A 21,584-nucleotide genomic window follows, 5' to 3' on the forward strand; every position below is an offset into this window, starting at 1 on the left:
ATATCATTGACTAATGATGAGGTTGGCCCTTCTGAATGCATTGTGGTCGCTTTTATGCTCCCCACTTTCCTTGCTTTAAAAACGTGGCGTCGGAACATCAGTGCCGAGCCGTGCCTCAGCTTTGCAATGTGGGTGGGCCGGGGAGGGGGCACGGTTATGACAGGGTGCTCCAGTCTTATGATCAGTTGGGCCAGACCCACCCTGCCCTTCCCCATATTACTGGGCCTGATCAGCATGGTCTACAGCCCCCCAGAACCAGAACTGGGCATGTCTGTGTCTCTACATCTTTACTTTTAAATAACAGAACAATATTTTTAAAGAAAAATGACAATTTCAGAATCATATTACAGGTGAATGTCATTGAACCCTATGCATTGTCTCTAGGGATACAATTGTAACTTATTTATTTTTATTACGTTTTATAAAATTTATTTTGTCACAATCAGAACACATAGGATTGGGTATAATGAAATAAATAAAGCTACAAATGACTGACAATACAGAACTTCCCCCATACAGAGTGATTTAGGAGCTCATTGCTTCCAAAAGAGCCATAAAGTGCCTCTTTCATCGTCTGTTTTTTAATTGCTCCAGGAAATTAGGGACTTGGGATAATATGATTCCTCACACTCCCTGAAATTGAAATTTAAAAATGAAGTAATAGATTCACTGGCGCAGAACAGCGTGAGAAGCGACGCAATAAGAATAATTAAGTGCAATGTCATTAGATGGCCTAGTGAAAGCATTAAATTAAGGAAGCGGATGCAGTGTTGTATTTACATTGCTTGGCAATAGATTATAAACCCACAGTTGTCCTGTTTTTGTGGTGTGTTTGGACACGGTCGAGCCACCATGATGTATCTTTCAATTATCTTTCATGGTGTTCACTGGATTTTGTGATTTTGTGTATCAAGGTTTTTGATCGTATGGTTGGCTACCATAGGTTACTGTAATGCACCCAAGAGCTGAACCACACATTCAGCAAAGATATAATTCTAACGCCATTGCTCTACTAATACCTAGTACTTTGTCTCTGGGGTAAATCAAAATGCTCTGAACTAATTGGAAAATTATTCATAAGGTAGCCCTTGGTTCCCATTGTGCAGTGTAGCGCAGCCAGTGAGGGTTCTCATTCTAAAGTAGCCCTCTTCGTATGCTGTTTGTCTCAGAGTGAGCAGTGCTCTACAATACAGCTGTTTACAGCAGCATTCAAATCTCTGATCTGTTACACAGCAACAGTATAAATCATATATAGTAATATAGTGACACTTCAACATGGCCCTAATCAGGATAAGTTGCTGATGGATTGCAGGACTGGGATTAAAACTCTGCCTTTGATTTTGGGTCCCCCACAGTAAATTTTGCCAAACAAGGAGGTCCCCCATGAAAAATTTGCCAGACCCACATATCCATTGGCCACTGGGGGACCAAGATGGTCAGTCCAGCCCCGGATGGATGGATGAATGGATGAATGGTTAATATTCGTGTGATGTTATACTCAGGATGATGTGACCGCAGTTGACCCTTCTTTTCCTCAACTTTCAAACTGTAGACCTTTGTCTCCTCTCCCCTGTTGTCATCTGTCTTTTATTCACTGTTCATTTACACTATTGTTACCCCAAAGTGTTGCATGCCAGTGAGTGACACAGTTGGTTGACTCTCTGTTATGCGCTTCAGGATAACTGTATCAGGAAGTGTTGTACAAGAATGAATTGAATCGACTTGAAAGGAAAAAAAACAGTGCAGAAGATGGTTGGATGGATAAAAGGATTGGTCTCGGAAAGAAAAGCTTTCGTAGCAAACAAATGCATTACAGAGATATATGTGTTGCAGAAATATTTGGTAGCTATAAAGTACTGAAACATTCTAATTATACATTATAGAGAGTAATGCACATCCATAAAAGCATCAAGCCAGGAGAATTCCCTCCCCTTTGAAATATGTGCAAAGCCGTAGCCTCCTGTATACTTTCAGAACGATAATCAAACAATCTCAAGGTACAGGTAACTGAGAAAACAGTCTTTTTCTGATTTCAGTGCTCACTCCAAATCTTGAATTCTTATTTGTGATGTTCTTGAGTCCTGCATGATGCCATTTTTCACTCTTCCCCGGGACCGCGTGAGATCTCATAGGTCCTGTAGTTCACAGTCGTGCAGCAATCCTCTCCCCAGCTGCGCGGAAGGTAAAAATTCTCCACCCGCAGGCCAGCTCACGCTCTGCGCGGACAGATATCTGCACCGCGCTCTTCAGGAAAGCAGCTAATCAGAAAGATGTTACATCCGAAGGCTGAACCGGCAGCATCGTTGTCAGGGAAACGGCGTGTTGCTATTATTTTTGAGTATGAATCATGAGAGTGGCACCTGGTCATTTGCTGCCAAGCCAGCATTCAGTGCTGTAGAATGGGGACATACATACACACATGCAGGAACAGAAAGGCACACTGACACAAGCCCCATGTTATCTGCTCTGAATTAGATGCAGCGGTTACTGACGGATCATTAATAAAAGATGAAGGCAGCAGAATTTGGTTTGTAAATGCATTTCGCACACTGAAATCCCAGACAGGGAATAAGAAGAGCAGTGGACTTCCTGTGAAAACCGTCAGATGTTTTCTCCCAACAGATGGGAGGTTGACCCAGATTACTGCGAGGAGGTCAAGCAGACCCCGCCCTATGATAGCGGCACGCGCCTCCTGGACATCATGGACATGACCATCTTTGACTTTCTCATGGGTGAGATGTTTCATAAAATCCTCATATACCTCCTCTAGATATTATCAGTGTGCCATTATCACGCATAGGCATATTACCCTGGATTAGAATTCTTTTGTGTATTCATCTTTCTGTCAGGTCTTATAAAAGATATTGTCTCTGTGTATTGAAAAAAAAAACAGCTGAAAGAACGCTTGAAATCTGTAACACGAAATCCAGCGACTTCCTAGATGGATAGATTGGATGTCGTTTGAGATGTTACATCATTTAAGCACCTGCCTCTTACAGGATTAATTGTGCTTGTGTCACACAGGTAATATGGATCGGCATCACTATGAGACGTTTGAGAAGTTTGGGAATGACACGTTTATCATCCACTTGGATAATGGGAGAGGGTAAGGAGGCACTAGGTCATTACTAAGGTCACATGAGCAGGAAATCATTTTGGGGATGAGAAATATTTAAACTAGCTAGTAGAAGTGTGTGTGAGGCAACACAGCAAGATCTCATATGTGTAAATAGATTTTTTTTTTCGTATTGTAAATTTTCTGTTACGATTATAGAGCATTATGAAACAACACTGTGTTGCAAATTAAGGGGTTAAAAGGTTCCATGCTTTATGTTATCATAAACAAAAACATATTCTTGTGTTTGTTTGTTGTGTAAGTAAGGTGTTTACAAACAGGATTATTGATTTTCTTGAATGGTGATTTCTCAGAATATCACAATGCTGGTAATTGTAGCTGTGTATCAGTGTATCTGAATCTGTGTGTGCTTGTTTTCAGTTTAGTTAGTCAGCAAGACCAGTTTTATAGCATCTGACTAACATGTTCATCTATTTACGCTTATGCTTAAGCACAAGTATAACATCGCAGGCTGCATCCTCAAGAAGCCTTTTGTTTAAGACTGCGTCAAAAGCCTTCAAGCTACCTGCCTAAATTTTCCACAACATCATATCGATCCATTCTATAAATATTACAGTGCTCCAGTGCTGAGCCAAAAAGGTTGAATATGTCTATTACATCTTTTTTTTCCAGGTTTGGGAAATACTCCCATGACGAAGCCTCTATTCTTGTGCCTTTAAGCCAATGCTGCAGGTGAGTCAGCGGATTTATTTTTCATTGGAATGTTGAAATAACAGTGTCAATGTCTTATATGTTTATACTTTATACTTTTTTTTTCTTTTTTATACATCTATATCTTTTGTTATTACAAAGATGAGAGAGGACCAGCATTTCGATTCCTTTGTATGTTATGAACATATAGGGAATTGACAATAAAAGCCTGTTTGATGTGATTTGAGTGTATTTCACCTCTACCAATTTCCTTGACAATTTTGTACATTCCGGTTTTATTTACGAAGCAAACATAATTGCATAATGTTGAGGAAAAAGCTGTTAGATTACTTTCACTATCTCTAATACATTTTCTCGTTGTTGTGAATGCAGTAATTCAAATAGTCTGGGCCAACACCAGCAGCTACTTATTAAAATGTGTCATGTAACTTGATATAACAATATACGATGCATATTTTATGGTGGATACTATGCACAATATATTGTCATTATCACTAAATGTCCCTCTTGTTTTAATATTGATAAGATAAAACATCTTATAGCTGCAGACATAAATGATTAGCTATGTTTTTAGGTTATCAATTAGCATCACATCATCTGTGTTCAGGACCATGACAGCTCAGACAGAGCAGAAAGTTTCACTTCCTTAATATTCATAGGTCCCATATCTTGCTGTTCAGAGCAATATCTGTAAAAGTATTTTATGTATAATGCTGCTGTTTCCTTATGTAAATTTGTTTTCTAAAATCTATTCATATACATGCATGACATGCATTCATACTTGTAAAATAATTGTAAATAGTTTAAAACAGACGCTTCATACACTTGATCGTGTTAAGTGCAGCTAAGGAAAGTATGGCATGATAATCTTATCTTAAATTATAAAAGAACAAACACTTCTGCAGTAATGTAGAAGACAAAGGGCAGGGGAAGCAGAGCGAAAGATGATGACAGCTCCCCACGTGCCGCCCCCCCCGTCTCCCTGCAGAGTGAAGAAATCGACCCACCTTCGCCTCCAGCTGCTGGCCAGGGAGGAGTTCAAGCTGAGCACCCTGATGGCTGAGTCCCTGCTGAGGGACCGGCTCACGCCCGTGCTCATCCAGCCCCACCTAGAGGCCATGGACCGCCGGCTGCGCCTGGTGCTCAAGGTGCTGTCCGACTGCATCGAGAAGGAGGGCTACACGGCCGTGGTGGAGGACGACCTGGAGGGGGGGAGCACCCACACGGCCCCCCGGGACAGGTAGTAGGCCAGGGCCGGAGGGAGCTTTCCCCCTGCACTCCCAGATCCCACCCCCCAGCCCTCCAAAGTCTTGCAAGAGACGCCCCTATTTACGCAACTTTTTGAATTCAGTGAATTCCAAGACTCGTTTATTCCTTCATTTCTCTTGTATGTGTGTTTGTATATAAGTGTGTGTATATAAGCTGATACAAGCTTGTGTGCAAGTACATGCATAAGGGAGGTGATAGACATGGTCTTGTTAAATAAAATGGTTTTATTGCTCATATCTGACAGCGCGTCAACAAGAACCATTGTTGTCCCTTGTATAATTTTTAAAAATTTTTCTTTTTAATCCGAGGCACTGATTGGAGTGCCGGTTTGCTCCAATGTGTGTTTATTTTGTCCTGCCAGCCTCAATTGGCCTTAAATTATTTATTGAGTTACTTATTTTTTATTTGTTGTGAACATCCGATTAAGTGCGCAAAAGGGAATAAGACTGGTTCGGTTGAAGTGTATTGGATTGGAATTTGGATACATACAGAAGGGCAGGCTTAGCTCCTCGTCTCCACCGTGCGACGCACAAGCCTGTGGGGGTGTGGCTATCCGGGGAGCTGGTGCCCAGCCGCTCGCTTCGGTCAGATCTGCTGAAAAGGCAGCATGCGTGCATGTTCTTAGGAACCTCTGCACAGCCATAGCTAGAGGTCATATTTATGGAGTTCCTTTTTTATATATTTGGGTTTAAAAATCAAATTATATTTTTTTGTTGTTTGTTTATGGTCATTCATTCAGTTTTTCATGTTTACATTATTGCCTAAACATGGAGCGGTGCAGACATGACAAATGCTGTTGTTTTACAACTAAGGGACGTAAATCCTAATATTAATTCTACCTATAAACAGCGGACATGGGCCAACTTTGTGTTTGACATTTAATAAACACTGTTCAGCCACACTCGTTAAACTTTGGGTTATAATCACATGCTTTGTACTTCAGAGGCGTTCTGTAGACCTTATGTTAGGTACTCTTCGTGCTGGGACTGTTCACATATATCAAAGTGCTGCGTCCTTTCACTTTGCAAAAAGCTGCCAAACTCAGAATTATGTTCTAATTAAGTTATTGATTTCCTAGGTACTGGGTTTTCCTTCTCATGTCTACACAAGTGCATCCATACATCTGTTTGTATTAGATGACGCTACTTCAAAAGCACAAGTGGCCATAATATAAATGACTGAGCCAATTTCATATTTTGCTACCAGTATAATAACATGCATATTAATGAGTCATAGTTTATGAATGTTTATAGTGAACACTATAAAGTCTATATCAGGGGTGGGCAATCTTATCCAGAAAGGGCCAGTGTGTGTGCGGGTTTTTGCTGCAACTCCCTAATTAGGTCACTAATTAGAGGACTGATTGGCTGGGGAGTCCTCACACCTGGGTTTGAACAGCTGACCTAAAGGTTATCCCAAAAACCTGCGTACACACCAGCCCTTTGTGGATAACATTGTCCACCCCTGGTCTATATAATATGCCATAAGAGTCCAAGTTTAGACAATTGAAATTGAAAACAGACTTAAGTTTTTTATAATTAGCTCATTAATTAGCTCGTCTAATATTTTCACCAGATCGCTAAGTCCTTTCCTTAAACTGTCAAGCCTTTGTGGAAGATAGTTAGTCTGAAATGGTCTTGCCAAAGGGCAAAAGCTTCTGTTTCCTTGATTAAATCAATTCCGATATTACAAGTTGTCTTTAGGAATCATAAAACTTTTCCTGTGCATTTTAAAGTGGAACTTTGATTCTCCAACCAGACTTGTGATAAAATTGAAATGTATTTCCTTATTTATCAGCACTCTGGTTTGTTTATTTCTATACATTCCAGGAGAACTGGAGAACAAGTCAAGTTCTGTGATGTGGTCTGATTCTGCACTAATCTTGTGTTTTTTTTGTGTGCGTGTGTTTGTGTGTGTGTGTAAATTGGGGTACCATGATAAAATTAAATTATGAGGTAATATAATAATCTGTTACTGAAATACTCTTTTAGCTTCAGTTGCAAAACTTGGGTCTCTGACATTGTTGCCTGATATTCTGTATCGCTCTGTATCATTGTATGTATTCCAAACAACATGTCATGTCTGTCCTATAAGCTTTTTGTATGAAGCACTTTTTGACTCATGACCAAAACTCCAGAGATCCCAGGCCTCTAAGTCTGTAGAAGCCATGGGAATAGAACAGAATGATTATGGCTTTCAGATATCGTACACTATTGCATCAAGCCTCCCCATGGGCTTTCTGGTGGCTCAAGGACGACCTCCTTGAATTGTGCAATAGCATGAAGTGTATTGTAAATATTCCATCTCACTGAAAATTCAGCAGGAGCATAGGAATTTAAATCCAATTTAAAATGGCAAGGGAGAACAGGCTCTATTTATGTATAATGTTTTCTTTTCCATTCGAAAAACTTCTGGTCGATATCGGAGCACAGCAAAATGCACAATTGAAACCAATTTGCACACACTGACCGCGGGTTAGCAGGGTGGCAAAAGGCCTCTGCACTGGGTGAAGAATCATGTCTTTACAAAATTGAACAGTAACTCTCATTGTGGCTGCTGTCAAAATACATGTCCTGACTTCAGACTGTGCAGTAAGCATTTATTACTGTAAATAGATGAAATGCTGCATTATTAATTGCATCTTGAACATACATTTTAATGCTAGCATAATTATCCATTAGGAGAAAATCCTTTTGTACACAGTGCCTAATGTATAAAGACTTAAGTGTTACTTCCTTTTGTCCTTGTGTGAGGTTGTGTTCGTCTGAAGAAATATACACAATGATCACAGTGGCAATGTAGTGAAAAGACAATATTTTAAAACCATAACTTGTATGGTAGGTTGACCGACTGTTCCTAAGAAAAGCAGCGTCCCAGTAGTGCTAGAAACGTGAGGGGTTTTCGCTGTATCACAACTCATATACCAAGACATATCTTCCTTGGTTAAGAGGAGACGATTTATAAAGAAATGCATAGCCTCCATAGACTAATAATGGTTTACCTTTATTTTTTGTTTTGCTGTTTTATTTTCTGAAGTCTAAGTTAGAAAATTAAATGACGCTTAAATAAACAAGAAGAATAGTTTTCGATTTTGTGTCATCATTGTGGGTACTTCAACATGGTGTGCTGATGTCTATCGTATACTGACAGTACAGCCAGGGTGTGGGCATCAGTCACTGTCAGCAGAGTGCAATGCTAGAGTGGCTGTGTAAGTACAGTTGAATGAATTGGATTTAATCCAGTGCCTGTGCAATGATAGGAATACTTGAATATTTGGTTTCACTATTTAAAAAAAGACTTACTTTCCACCTGGATTCAAGGAGAACTGGAGCTGAGGTGTGTGTCCATCGTGTCCTGATGGTGATGAACACGGCACTACTTTTTTCCCTTCTGTTCTCACATGTAAATAAGTATAAGTAATTTGCCAGCCTAAAAAGCTATGACTTTGTGGCGATACGCTTCTTTTACTTTCATGCATTGTTTGTGTGGAGTTTGTTTGCAAAATGTGCAATAAAACAAAAACAAAAACAAAGTGTGTTGTTTTTTCTTAGACCCCGAATGGTGGGCAATGAAAATTTATATGAAGAATTTATGACGTCTCTGCTGACGTTTAGAAAACAATCTAATCTGCAGACGACTATAAAGGATGGAATGAAATATGAGGCTTATACAAACTTGCAGGATTAGTTGGCGCTGTTAAGCGATTGCACCCAGTTTCTTCTTTCTTTCTTAATTTTTAATTCATTTTTAATTTTTATTTCATTCAGTGGAGCATGGGGTTCATATCCTCTCTTAGCTGTTTATCAGAAAATCACTCCTCGAGTGAAACACATATTTTTCCCACATATATTTTCTCTGATTAATTAATGTACCATTCTTTCCTACATGGATGTCGTTAGGTGACATCTAAGACGAATGAATATTGATGTGATACCCATTTGTTCCACTAGGTGGCAGTGCAAACAAAGAAAAACATCTTTATTTAGCATCTAGTTACCCCCCTGATTTACTGAAATTCCGCATTACACTCAGGCGTTATAAAGAACTTTTAATGAAGAATTAATGAACTTATGCATACATGATAATAATATCTAAAGAATTTTATAAGAATTGTTTTTATGATATGTCACAGCATTACTGTGACAGGGCACACTATGGACATTTTAGAGATACCAATTCACTTAAAAGCTTTTTTTTATTATTATTTCCTCTAAAGACCTTTGATTTTGGGCCAGGATTAAAACCCGCAACACAGGAGATATGGAGCTGAAAAGCGGCCCACTGAGCCAAACCTTTCAGCAACCTGATGCAACATTAAAATACATCCAGAGGATGAGCTTCAGGTTGCACTGCCCACCATTAATTACAACACCTCCCAAAACGATAACCGAATACCTGGTGCGTATCATTTACTGGTATGATGGGAAAGCTAAATATCAATGTCTGGATTTTTTTTTATGTAATATTTTTCAGAATTATGTTTATACAGAGAGTCTGCTCTAGTTTAGCCTACTTAAACAACCCACAAACAGTCCATGTTATTATATTCATAGATCCTGTATATGACTGCTTAGAGATACAAATGTCATTAATAACACTGGTCGACAAGGACTTTGTCACAGAAAAACTGAAGGGTGTCCTTTGTCTACTTTTTGTGTTGATTTCAGAAATGCACTCAACATTTTGCGATCACCTATAGTTTTAGAGTGGCTATATTGATAGTATATAATTCCTTATTATCAATGTATGGGTATATTAATGCTTAATTTAAGGAAAAAAATTATTTTATTTCTATTTTGAACATTTTTACCACTTTACAGAAGGGCACAATGCACTGCAAGTCTGTTCTGCCGGAGTTCGCAAGCCGTAACACATCGGTACGTACTGTATGTTGACGCAGGGTTCTGCTCTCTCTGACTTCCAAACGTGGTGGCAGCTGGTGATCAAGTATGCCGGCTGACTTCCGCTGCCCCCTTAGCGTGAATGTTCCTGAGGCCAAGCACAGCAGAAAACCATACACGTCTACATTTTAGAAGAGTCACTTCCACCCTGCACATACACTGCAACTATACATATACAGTAGCATCAAGTTTAATTGTGTATCACTCAAAGTCCTTGCATGATAGGGAAATTCCGATTATAGATGCTAGAATCCAGTACAAAAAAATCTGACAATGACCTACTTTGATTTGCAAGAAGAAAATAAACAATTGCGAACCAGTGTAATCTTCCCTGTGAACATGGTAAACAGTTTTCAAATATTTGTATCGTGTATCGTAGTAGGCTATAACTTTTTCTTTTTTTGCTTGATTTTAAATCTGGGTGGGAATCGTTTTTATGACAAAATGGCATTGACATTTACGTTAATAAAGCATCACAAAATTAAAATGTATTTTCAGAAAGAAGTTTGGCAATTTTATACATTTTCTAAAATGGGGCTCTATTTTACCAAGGCGGCATTGGGCAGTCGATGTAATTATACTGATCATTACTTTTGTTTTGATAACCTTCACATACTCTTTTCAGCCGTCTAACAAATAGGCTTAAATATCCCTTTTATGAATGAAGGAAGCGAAGTTCAGACAAACATCTAAGGGGATAGAGACCGCAAAACACAGTGCTGCAATCAGCTGCCCCAGACAGTCCACCGCGGAAGTGTTGTCATGGGAATGCATGAAGTCTCCTGTGGGACTGTTATCTGATTGGCTGCTTGTCGGGAGGCCGCTCTCCCCAAGACCTGATATTCTGTCTCACCATTTTGTCTGCTGCTCGCAAAACAGCACCATTACAAAGCAGACAAGTTACATTTCAAATACCTGGATTTATGTAAATAAAATATTTCAAGAGAAGATCATAAATGGAGTAATACTATGAACCTATGAACACTTATTTTTTTCAAACACACTTGCAATTATTAGTGCTACCAGACGCAAATTACCTTAATTATTTCCTATGGGAAAAAAGGGCATGGACAAATGTTTTGTAAAACATTTTCTATAGGAAGTCCTTCATCATCATCTTCGTCAGTTGCTTTTAGTTCCTTTTAACAGTACTATATTTTACACCACTTACAGCTACACCTTAATTTAATCAAACTGTAGGCAAATAGACTATAAGATACATTTACATTTATGACATAGCATTATTGGCACAACTCAAATAACATGTTTACTTTATATTTATAACGTATTATATCAATCCATCTTCCAATGCTTATGGAGGTCAGATTTGCAGATCTGGAGCTCATGCCAAGCAGCACACCGTGGACAGACTGGCAGTCCATCACAAAACACATAAATATGCAATCTTACACAACGGGCAATTTAGAGATTCCCATTAACCTGACTGCATGTCTCTGGATTGCAGCAGGAAGCCACAATACTTAAAGTACAACATGCAAACATCACACACGCACACACAGAATGCGGAGGCAGCATTTAAACCTTCAGCCGTAGAGCTATGAGGCAACAGCGCCACCCACTGAGCCACTCCTCAAGTAGCAGATGAATAATGGTGCTCAATTATTCAATTCCTTGTTAATTTCTAAATACATTCTGCGTGTATGTACTGCTAGACTGAAGCTCATCTCAGACAATACAGGTCAGAAGGCTGGGGTTCACCCTCGACAGGATGGTAATTAGCATATAGTTTATTGTTACTAATCACTTCAATGTATCAAGCTTATTATAAAACCCGCAATGCATTGTAATTGTTTATCCTGTACAGTGGCACAGAGAACCTGAAACCTATTCTGGAAAGCACAGGAACACCCTACACACACACATACACACACACACACACAAACACACACATAAACACAAACACACACCACAGACATACACACACACACCACACACACACACCACAGACATACACACACACACCACACACATACACACACACAAACACACAGGTTTGTAATTATAGCTTTGTGGGGACTCTCCATTAATTTCTATGAGGAAAACTCTAATCCCAACATGACGACCTTAACCCCTACCCAGCCCTAACCTTAGCCATATGTAGCCAAACAAAGTACAAGATTTTTGGCATTTTTAGTTTTTTGATTGCAGATAAAATTGAGGTTCCTCTTGTGGGGACTGAAAAAATGGTCCCCACAACATCAAAATAACAGTTTTTTATTACATTGTGGGGACCAAATGTCACCATGATGTAATTTATACATAACCACACAAACACACACACGCATAACCCTGAAGGAATGAGCCACCATGTTGTTAGTGTTTCAACACACAAAAATGAAACATCTGAATCACTTCCTACGAAAGCTTTTAGAGTCCTCTTTTTGAACAGTAAAACTGGACTTAATTACATAATGCTACCATTGCTGAAAACATTCATCCTTGAAAAGCCACGATTAGGTACACTTCAAAAGGATAACAGCTTTCAAAAACCAGCATGTAAAAAAACTGCGAAGGCCCAAAATAGGCTGTTTACCTATCTGTTACTACATGCTTTGCTCCTACAGCATTCTTGTAATGTTCAAGCCAGACTTACCAAATGATTGTGGCTTATGCTAGCTGGCCTTTTTTTTTTTGTTCGCTGATGGCAAAATTTATATTTTAAGTATTGAGACATTTAAATGTTCGAACATACCTATGACTGCATTGTGATTTCATCATCACTTAATGAAATCAGCATTTTAAATCTTTGCCAAAGAATTTTTTTTTGTCCAATCTATACATCCTTGATCTGTATACTTCTACTACTCTATTTTTGATACAAATCTCTATTAAGTTGAATCAGAGGGCCTTGACTTTTCCAATTCCAGCGTCAAAGAAAAAAAAAACGGTGAGGCGTTTTTAACCTGATGTAGTGGCTCCGATACACGGGAAGACAGGACTTCCCCGTCTCCCAAGCCCACACAGGCAGACACGACGCCCAGAGCTGTTTCTCTCAGTCTCCGCCTGCCTGACAGTAGTCACTAAAATGCCCCTGTTTAGGGACCCTTTGAACACACATCTTCTCCCTTTAGTCACGGAAAGACAATTTACGCCCATTATACAGTATTATAGATAAGATCTACAGACCTCGCATTGTTGGCCGCAACTTCTGTATTTTCAGTAAACAACACAAAAAAATGAAATTTCTACTTTTGTTCATAAGGATTATTTAGACGAAAATAAAAATGAAATCCCGCATGAAGTGTTTTTTTGTGTGTGTGAGAGGACTGCTTTTGTCTGTTTGATGTATGTGACTATAAAAAGAAATAGAAAATAAATAAATAAACAGCGCCCGGTTCCCCGTGTTCAGGACCACCCAGAGTGGGAGCGAGTGAGACCGTTTAGCTACAAATTGATGACGCCCCGGGTTCAGAGGTTCATGCAAGCAAGTGGGAGCCGAGCAATTCCGTCTGTTATCTGCACTTAGGCGCCAGGGGACCTGCACGCCGTCCATCGGAACGGGCTGTTCTGGGACACCGGCCGCTTGCTGTTAGTGGAGTTAGACTTCGTTTGCGGAGCCACAGTGGCGAACAACTACTCACATCTGGCCGGCAACCGCGGGCGCCGCACGGCTTGGATGAGCGAGTCAGCTGCGCGTTTATCCTCAGCATATGTGACAGCTGTAACATTGTCACTCTGCAAGGTACATATTAAACAATGTTTGATAATTCGCAATATCCGTACAATTGTTTCAATTACGATGGTGACGGCTATCCTACCTGTAGTACTGATGAAGAGAAAAAAATGTGCCGACCAGCCTACAGGTATTATTATTATTATTATTATTATTGTTGTTGTTGTTGTTGTTGTTGTTGATGATGATGTTGTTGTTTGTTCGTTGTTATTTTTGTTGTTCTTGTTCTTCTTGTGTAATAAACTTACGAACTTACTCAGGTTTAGAGGGTATATTTTCGCAATGTCTTCGATAGCCTACATTTATAACTTTTTGTCATATATACCGTTATCTCTTCCATTTCTAATTATTCGAATTGCTGTTAATCATTATTGTTTACCCCTGTATTGCTGACTTAAGATGAACAGCTGGCGTAGATCGTCTCTGGTAACTTTAACTGTCGCTCTTTAAACTGGACTCGCTGTTTGTTAAATTGCAAAGATCAGACTCGTTTATCGAATATAGAGGTGTAAGCGATAGACAGACAGATAGAGATAGACTATTAGCATTACTGAGTTTTCACATAAAATAAAGTATTTAATTAATGTGTTTTTTTCCAAAATTAAAACGAACCAGAGTTGTGACTTTGGGTCTAGAATATGCTATATTACCTGCAGCTGCATAATTGGAATATTTGTCTTATACTGAATTCTTCGATCTCTTTTTTAGTTATATTGCACTTATAGCAATGGCCATTCAGCAGAGTCCGGATAACAGAGTCACCCTGTCCGGGATATACGAGTTCATCATGAAGAGATTTCCCTACTATCGCTCCAACCAGAGAGCTTGGCAGAACTCAATACGACACAACCTCTCTCTCAACAGCTGCTTCATAAAGGTAAAGTAATTGCCGTTAATTTTATATGCCGGGAATTAGGAACGTAAAGTGCCACGCATTTTCTGTATCCGTTAAAACTATTGATCAATGTAAGCCAACGGGTGATTTTACTGATTTTTTTTTATTTTATTTTTTACAGCATGACTTTACCTTACTCAGATCCCATGTAATATACATAGAAAATATTGCAATGTACACGTAGGACATCTTGTAATATATATTTTTGTATGGTGGTTATTTATCATGATCATTTATTCTAATAATTATTGTTGTTGTTATTGTTGTGAGAACTTTCATCCATTACAGAGGTAGTTAAATTGTATGCAGAAATCGCTTCCACGTTAGGCATGGAAATAATGTCAAATCTGAAAAGATTCCAGATCATTAAAAATATATTTTTGAAAAATATATTCATGAAAATGCATAAACCACAGAAAAGAGAGAGAACTTTAATAAAATTTCTCTTATGGTTCATTCTGGAAAAAAATGTATTTTTTCCACATATCTGGACAGATCTATAATTTGAGAAACCCATTGTGAATGCCCACAAACTTTTTTTTTTCTCTCTTCAGCTCATTGCTAAATAACGTTTCCCCAGTTTTAAGCATGCTAAAAATTTTGAGATTTACCATTTAGGGTCACAGTTTTCAGTAGTGTCATCCAGGTGACATACATTAGTAACAAAGTCCATTAAAAGCTAAACAACACATCCATGTAACTTGTGTTGCAGGTTCCCAGGACCGAGGGCAATGATAAAGGGAAAGGAAATTACTGGACATTTGCTACAGGCTGTGAGTCTATGCTGGACCTTTTTGAGAACGGTAACTTCCGCCGACGTCGCCGCAGACGCAACATCAAGGTGGGCTTTCGGGAGCCGGCCGAACCCTTCCTGCCCCTGGACGGCCCCCAGGACGGCGCCCTGAGGCAGCTGGACTCCAGTCCTTTTTGTCCCATGGACCCCAGCAACAGACAACCCCGGCTCAACCCCCCTCCTCTGGGAAAACCCGAATCCGAAATCAAGTTCAGCATCGACTACATCCTGTCCACTCCGGACCCCCTGCCTGGCTTCCGCCCCCCGCCATGTGGGGCCACGGGGCCCCCCGTTCACCTTCTGGAGCCCCAGCACCTCAATCTTCAATTTTGGACAATGTGACCATCTAACAATAGACAGTTAATGGCAGTAAGTAGACTTATGAGTCTACTTACTACTTACCCCCCCCCCCCCAAACAATATGTTTCCTGAATGGCGATTCCCTCGGCGGCATGAATGACATTTGCATTCTCATGCAAGACAATGCTAATAGTTACACTACAGCAGGCATGTTTGCCATCATCGCCTCCATAGCTTCTATCCTCTGTACATGTACTTCAATTCAGATCAATCAGTTGTGTCTCGTAAAGCCATTCGCTTGCTGCTGACTCTGTGAACCCTGGAGAGATGAATAGTTTCAACCATCAGAAGCTGCTTCACACGAAAAAGAAAGTTTTATTTGACGACAAAGCTGCGTTACCTTGCAAGCACAAGTATGGAAGACCGGGAACTTCAGGCTCATCCCACAAACTCAAGTCAAGAAGACATGCTGTCCGATATGCCTGTGTAATTGTCTTGTTTACTGCTTACAGGCAGGAATACAGTGCTGTGTATTAAAGCCTAAACAGACATATGCCACAAATGAGAAAAATAAAAACATCCATGGTGCAATCACACCCTGCATGTACAGTTCATACCCAGTGAAGGTGTAGATGGCATGGTTACAGACAGGAACAATATCTTTACACTCACACGGAACCATACCACACAGGTTCGGGTGACACTGTGTTTAATGGGTGAATTTATGGACATGGATACCTTTGTAAACTTCAAGAGTAGAAGAATCCAGCAACGTAGCTGAAGCTGGAAGCTCTGCTTGGAACACCACAGGAACACAGCACCAGCGGGAGAAACTGAGGCATGACTGGGTGCACAAGTCATAAACTTGAGGTGAAGGTTCAATGATAGGAGGAGGAAAAATACACATGGAAGCAAAGCTCTGTTAGCATGGAAGGCTCAGGGTTAGCTGAGCGCTGCATGGCATTTGGGGAGCTGGAAACAGCAATTTTTTGTCATACTGCTGAGTATTATGAAGTATTATATTAGCATTAAATCCAAAATGTGGTGTGATGTATTTGAATATTAAAAAAAGTATAATAATATGTGAAGTGTTAAAAGAAAATGCTATAACTAATTATTTGTTTAAATTTTTCTTTTTTCATTGCAATGAAATTGCCCTTGTAAATGTGATAGAATATATAAAAAAACATACAAATCTTAACGCCATACATAAGCCGTATTCTGTGTGGGGAGTTTGCATGTCCTCCATGCATGCAAGGTTTCTACTTGGTACTCCAGTTTCCTTACACAGTCCAAAGGCATGCGGTTAGGTGAATTTGCATCTGCAAACTGCCCATTGAGAGTGTGTATGCGTGTGTGGGTCATGTACACATTACCAAATGTCTCTATGATGTGATAAAAAAAGCTGCAATTTTGACCATTTTTTTCCATCCCCACAAGGGGAAAAACAATTTGTAAAAAAACTGTAACTGCAATCAAAAACTTGTATTTTGTAATTTTTTTTGGTTACTTATGGTTAAGGTTAGGGATGGGTAGAGGTTAAGGATGCCATAGTTGGGATTAGGGTTTTTCCCATAGAAATGAATGGACAGTCCCCACAAATATATGAATACCAACATTCCTCTGTGTGAGTGTGTGTGTGTGTGGATTAGGTTTATATTACATTGTGGAGACCAAATGTCCCCCACAATGTAATAAAAACCTGTTTTCAGGTCCCCACAAAGATCTGTGAATTCAATCAAAAAAGTAAAAATGTCAAAAGTCTAATATTGTTTGCTTACTTATGGTTACAGTTAGGGTTGGGTTAGGAGTTAAGGTCATCATGTTATTAGGGTTTCCCCCATAAAAATGAATGGAGAGTCCCCACAAAGATATAATTATAAACCTGTGTGTGTGTGTGTGCGTGTGTGTGTGTGTGTGCATGTATGTGTGTGTACTCTCAGGTTGGCCCGCTATCCTGCTATGCAGGGTTGTTACAGTTTGTTATCATCTGTTGTAATAATATCATGCTTCTTTTAACTGCTCTTTTTCCTTGTTGGTCTATGATAATTAACAAACTGGAAGAGCAGCCTCAGCCATTGCCTAACAGACTCTGCTTACCCAGCCACTTGACCTTTTAAATTTCAGTGAAACTGCAACATTCAAAATATAATCAGAAAAATCCACATTTTCATGTAATAAATACATTTTATTCATAGAGGTACAAGTTATGAACCGGCTCTGTTAACATTTATTTCCCTTACAAGGGATATCAATCATCACAGGTGTTTTCTGCTGGTGAAGGGACATTTTTCAATTTAACCTTTATATTATGCTGTGACTACATCAAGAAGGTTTCAGTGCACTTAACATGAGTGGCATTTAATATAACACAACACTTGCAAGGTGAGCCGGAGATGTGACCTTATTCAAATCCCGCTGCCATTACACCATCACTCCTTGTGCAATTATAATTAAACACCTCTTGCTTTCTTGCAAATCCCCTGATCGATCATTGATATTAACATTAATGCTGTGCTGCCCCCAGCAAACATCTACCACTGGAACTGTTATGGATCAGCAAGCTTCCATTAACAAAGTTGTTGGTGTTGTGCTGAGAATATATTTAGGTAAATTAACTTGGCATGGAATGCTGCAAGGCTGAGTCCTGGAAAAACTGAGAAACGCTTACGAAAAGGTCCTTTTTTTTTCAAATATAACATTTACAGATCATTTAATAAACTGCATAACACTTCCTCCTCTGACTTATTTGATGCATGTCATCCAGAAATGGATGTCCAGTTATTTGCCACATGCACACACACACAGAATCTGTTCTCGGTCTATATTGGCTATAATCCTGAGTTCTTTCCGGTATAATGTATAGACTTGTAGAAAAAAAAGAGAGATGGAAGCTCAAGGCAAAATTCAGGTTGAAATGAGGAAACTCACTGATGTGCAAATTTAATAGACGCTATATCATAAACAAAATAGGTCATTGAATTTAAAATATTTATTTTTTATTTGATTTCGATGTGTAATTGCTTGCCGGCACCATATTTTTGGTAACTGCTGTTGTTTTTTCGCAGCCTGTACCCTGGTGTAATTGTGCGTTGTTTATGGGGGGGGGGGGGGGGGCAGTGTGTTCTCCGTCGGCCTGTGTGGGGCAAGTGTTACATTTGACTGGAATCACCTCCAGAGAGGAATGTGCCTCTATGTGTGTGTGTGTGACCTATCTTTATGGGGTCATAATGTCCCCATAACGTGATAAATATCCGGTTTCCTGGTCCCCATAAGGGAAAACTAAAAAAATCAGTGACTGCTATGAAAAAACTAAAAATGCAAAAACTCTTGTATTTTGTTAGGTTACTTATGGTTATGGTTAGGGCAGGGTAGGGGTTAAGGTTGTCATAGTTAGCGTTTTTCCCATTGAAATGAATGAGCGGTCCCCATAAGGATATGTTTACCCTACATGTGTGTCTGTGTGTGTGTATCCAGGCAGCTTGATAGGTCCGCTGATGGAAATAACTGAGGGCAAAGAAGCACGGTGATGTTGCGTTTACAATGTATCCTTCAAAGCCTCAAAGAAGCCATGGCCTTTGGTGGGTCTGCTGTCGTTGTTGCCTTGTTGCCTGGAAGTGAGGGGAAAGGGCCTTAAGTGTAGAGCATGAAGGTGTAGATCCCAAAGAACCATCATTCATGTCAGTATGGCAGCTACTCACAGCTCAATGGCCAGATGATGGGGTAAGCACATATATTTCTGAAAGAGGGGTAGAATTTTTATCTCAGGGAAATAATTGTTGACAATAACTACTCTGAAATATTTAAAATGTGAGGAAGTCTATTATTATGATAATTAACTTGCGGTTATAGCTGATAGATGAATTTTACACAATTGAATTATGGTTTAATCCTGGTTCTGCTGGCCTCTGTGAGGCAGGCTGCTTCCAGGCTCAGAGTTACTAAGGAAGCGGTACACAAGAACAAGGTGAAGCAGGAGACACAGAGAACAACCAGAAACCAGTCAGGTAGAGGGCAGAAGCAACTTTCTAATGCCAGCGATGACTGTCAACTTATCCGGCAGTGTCTCATAAATCGGAGGATGACATCAAGTGACCTTCAAAAAGAATGGGAAACATTAAGTGGTGTGAAGTGCACTGCCAGGACAGTTCATAACAGATTCTAGAAGTAGGACTGAAGACCCATAAAGCAAGACAGAAGCCCTTCATCAATGAGAAGCAGGGAAAAGCCAGGCTGGATTGTGCAAAAAATTTATATTTTATATCGTTCATAACGATAAATTGAGAAATGAGTGAAACTGCAAATTTAGCTTTAATTGAAGTGAATTTTAAAAAGAAACAAATCAAAACTCTCTCAAGCCCTGTGTACTGTGACTTCAATTCCCAGCATGCATTGCAGACATAATCCTCTTTATGAATACAGTACAACAGTTTGCATGCACGACAGACACACACGGTAAAAAAAAATCAGCAGATAATCCAAATGAAGACTTTTTATGAAGGGGATGTGGGATGCTGTATATTCTCTGGGGGACTCAGGGGCACTCTTGCCTCTATATTTGGGGGTTTGAATCTTGCTCCCCTGTTCTATGCATGTGGAGGTTGTATGTTTTCCCTGTACTGGGTGTTTTTCCTCTCACAGTCCAAGCACCTGTAGTTTGGTGAATTGGCCATCTGTAATTTACCATGTGTTTCCTGAGTTAGTTTCATTGTGACCTTGTGCTGGATAAGCAGCTAGAAACTAGATGGATATCAGCTATTGTAACAGGCATCACTTGTTAATATTTGTATTTCACCCCATAAGTCACTCAAATGCCTTTTTTAATGTTAAACTGACTTTAAATATTTCGGTTGTTCAGAGACCATGTGCTCCCTCTCGTCAAAAAGGCCATACTGCTACATGCTAGTTGAGCATTAATTGAGCTTGCTCAATTTCTCCTCAGTGGCATGCGAGTTTGTTTCTCGTGGCTGGTGCACTTTGCGGAACAGAACATGCCAAAGGCCTTTGATCGTCGGGAGCTGCCTTGCGTCACCGCAGTCAGTCAGGATTAGATAAACAAAAGCTTAAAATAACCTGCAATTGTTGACACGGAAACACTGAACATTTAAAAATATTACTGGAAGCAGACATATCACCCAGTCAAAATGTAACACGAACTGTCATGCAACAGAAAAAAAAATAGCACTATTGTCTCTCTCTCTCTCTCTCTCTCTCTCTCACACACACACACACACACAACACACACACATACACAACACACACACAATTATATACTAACAATACATACACTAAATACAATCTGGATCAAAGGATTACAACTACCATAGTGTAGTCTTGATTCTTTGATCCAAACTGACTTGACTGATTTGGCTGATTTAAACTGGCATTTTCAGGAACACAACTGAGGGAAAATGCATATATTTATGGATTCAACAGCAACCTGTTACACCTGAACTGGCAAACTTTTGGCAAAATATAGGTTCCAGAATGTCCCCATTTGTAGTGTCCCTCAGACCAGGCCCAGGCTCCTTGTGATCCTATAGTGGAAAACTTGTAAGGCGAATGGATGTTTTCATTCTCAGCTTTTCTTAAACCTGCAGTGTTTTCAGTTGTGTTTACATCTCTCACCACCAGATGGCAGTCACATATTGAATATGAAGTTTGCACCTGTAGACCAGCTATTTATATTCATACTTCTTTTTTTCTTTAATGTCATCCATCCATCTTACAGCCTGAACAGGACGCCAGTATACTGTAGGAAGCACACCTTTGCATACTCAAACGCACAATCACACAGGCAATTTAGAGGCACCCAATAGCTACACTAGACGTCATTGGACTGTAGCAAGATACTGGAGTAGTTGTGTAACAGAAAAAGCATGTAAACTCCATCTCTTTAATGTAACTGAAATTATTTTAAACAATTATACTAATCTTTTTTATTG

The 21,584-nt window shown here is 39.6% G+C and overlaps 2 protein-coding genes across 3 annotated transcripts in view; both read left to right on the plus strand.

Moving 5' to 3' along the window:
• fam20cb (FAM20C golgi associated secretory pathway kinase b) overlaps positions 1-8,142 on the plus strand; it is a 45,502-nt gene extending 37,360 nt beyond the window's left edge. For both annotated transcript variants that reach the window (XM_023809208.2, XM_023809210.2), the window contains 4 exons: positions 2,623-2,732; positions 3,025-3,106; positions 3,749-3,808; positions 4,776-8,142. In XM_023809208.2, the coding sequence (XP_023664976.1) occupies positions 2,623-2,732; positions 3,025-3,106; positions 3,749-3,808; positions 4,776-5,031 (508 nt within the window). In that variant the 3' untranslated portion in view covers positions 5,032-8,142. The remainder of the gene's footprint in view (positions 1-2,622; positions 2,733-3,024; positions 3,107-3,748; positions 3,809-4,775) is intronic.
• Positions 8,143-13,422: 5,280 nt separating this feature from the next.
• foxl3 (forkhead box L3) lies at positions 13,423-16,860 on the plus strand. The gene is made up of 3 exons (XM_023809293.2): positions 13,423-13,781; positions 14,360-14,528; positions 15,259-16,860. The coding sequence occupies exons 1-3, from the start codon at positions 13,675-13,677 to the stop codon at positions 15,679-15,681; spliced, it is 699 nt and encodes a 232-aa protein (XP_023665061.2). The 5' UTR covers positions 13,423-13,674; the 3' UTR covers positions 15,682-16,860.
• Positions 16,861-21,584: the final 4,724 nt, after the last annotated feature.

Source organism: Paramormyrops kingsleyae, chromosome 5 (genome assembly GCF_048594095.1).
Source record: "Paramormyrops kingsleyae isolate MSU_618 chromosome 5, PKINGS_0.4, whole genome shotgun sequence".
In the NCBI taxonomy this organism is placed as follows: Eukaryota; Metazoa; Chordata; class Actinopteri; order Osteoglossiformes; family Mormyridae; genus Paramormyrops; species Paramormyrops kingsleyae.

What these genes read in the sequence shown, in the direction of transcription:
- foxl3 (XM_023809293.2), top strand. Translation starts at nt 13,675, where the DNA reads ATGTTTGATAATTCGCAATATCCGTACAATTGTTTCAATTACGATGGT. An exon ending in ATGTGCCGACCAGCCTACAG is followed by an intron (nt 13,782 to 14,359) that starts GTATTATTATTA and finishes TCTCTTTTTTAG; the next exon opens with TTATATTGCACTTATAGCAA. An exon ending in TCAACAGCTGCTTCATAAAG is followed by an intron (nt 14,529 to 15,258) that starts GTAAAGTAATTG and finishes CTTGTGTTGCAG; the next exon opens with GTTCCCAGGACCGAGGGCAA.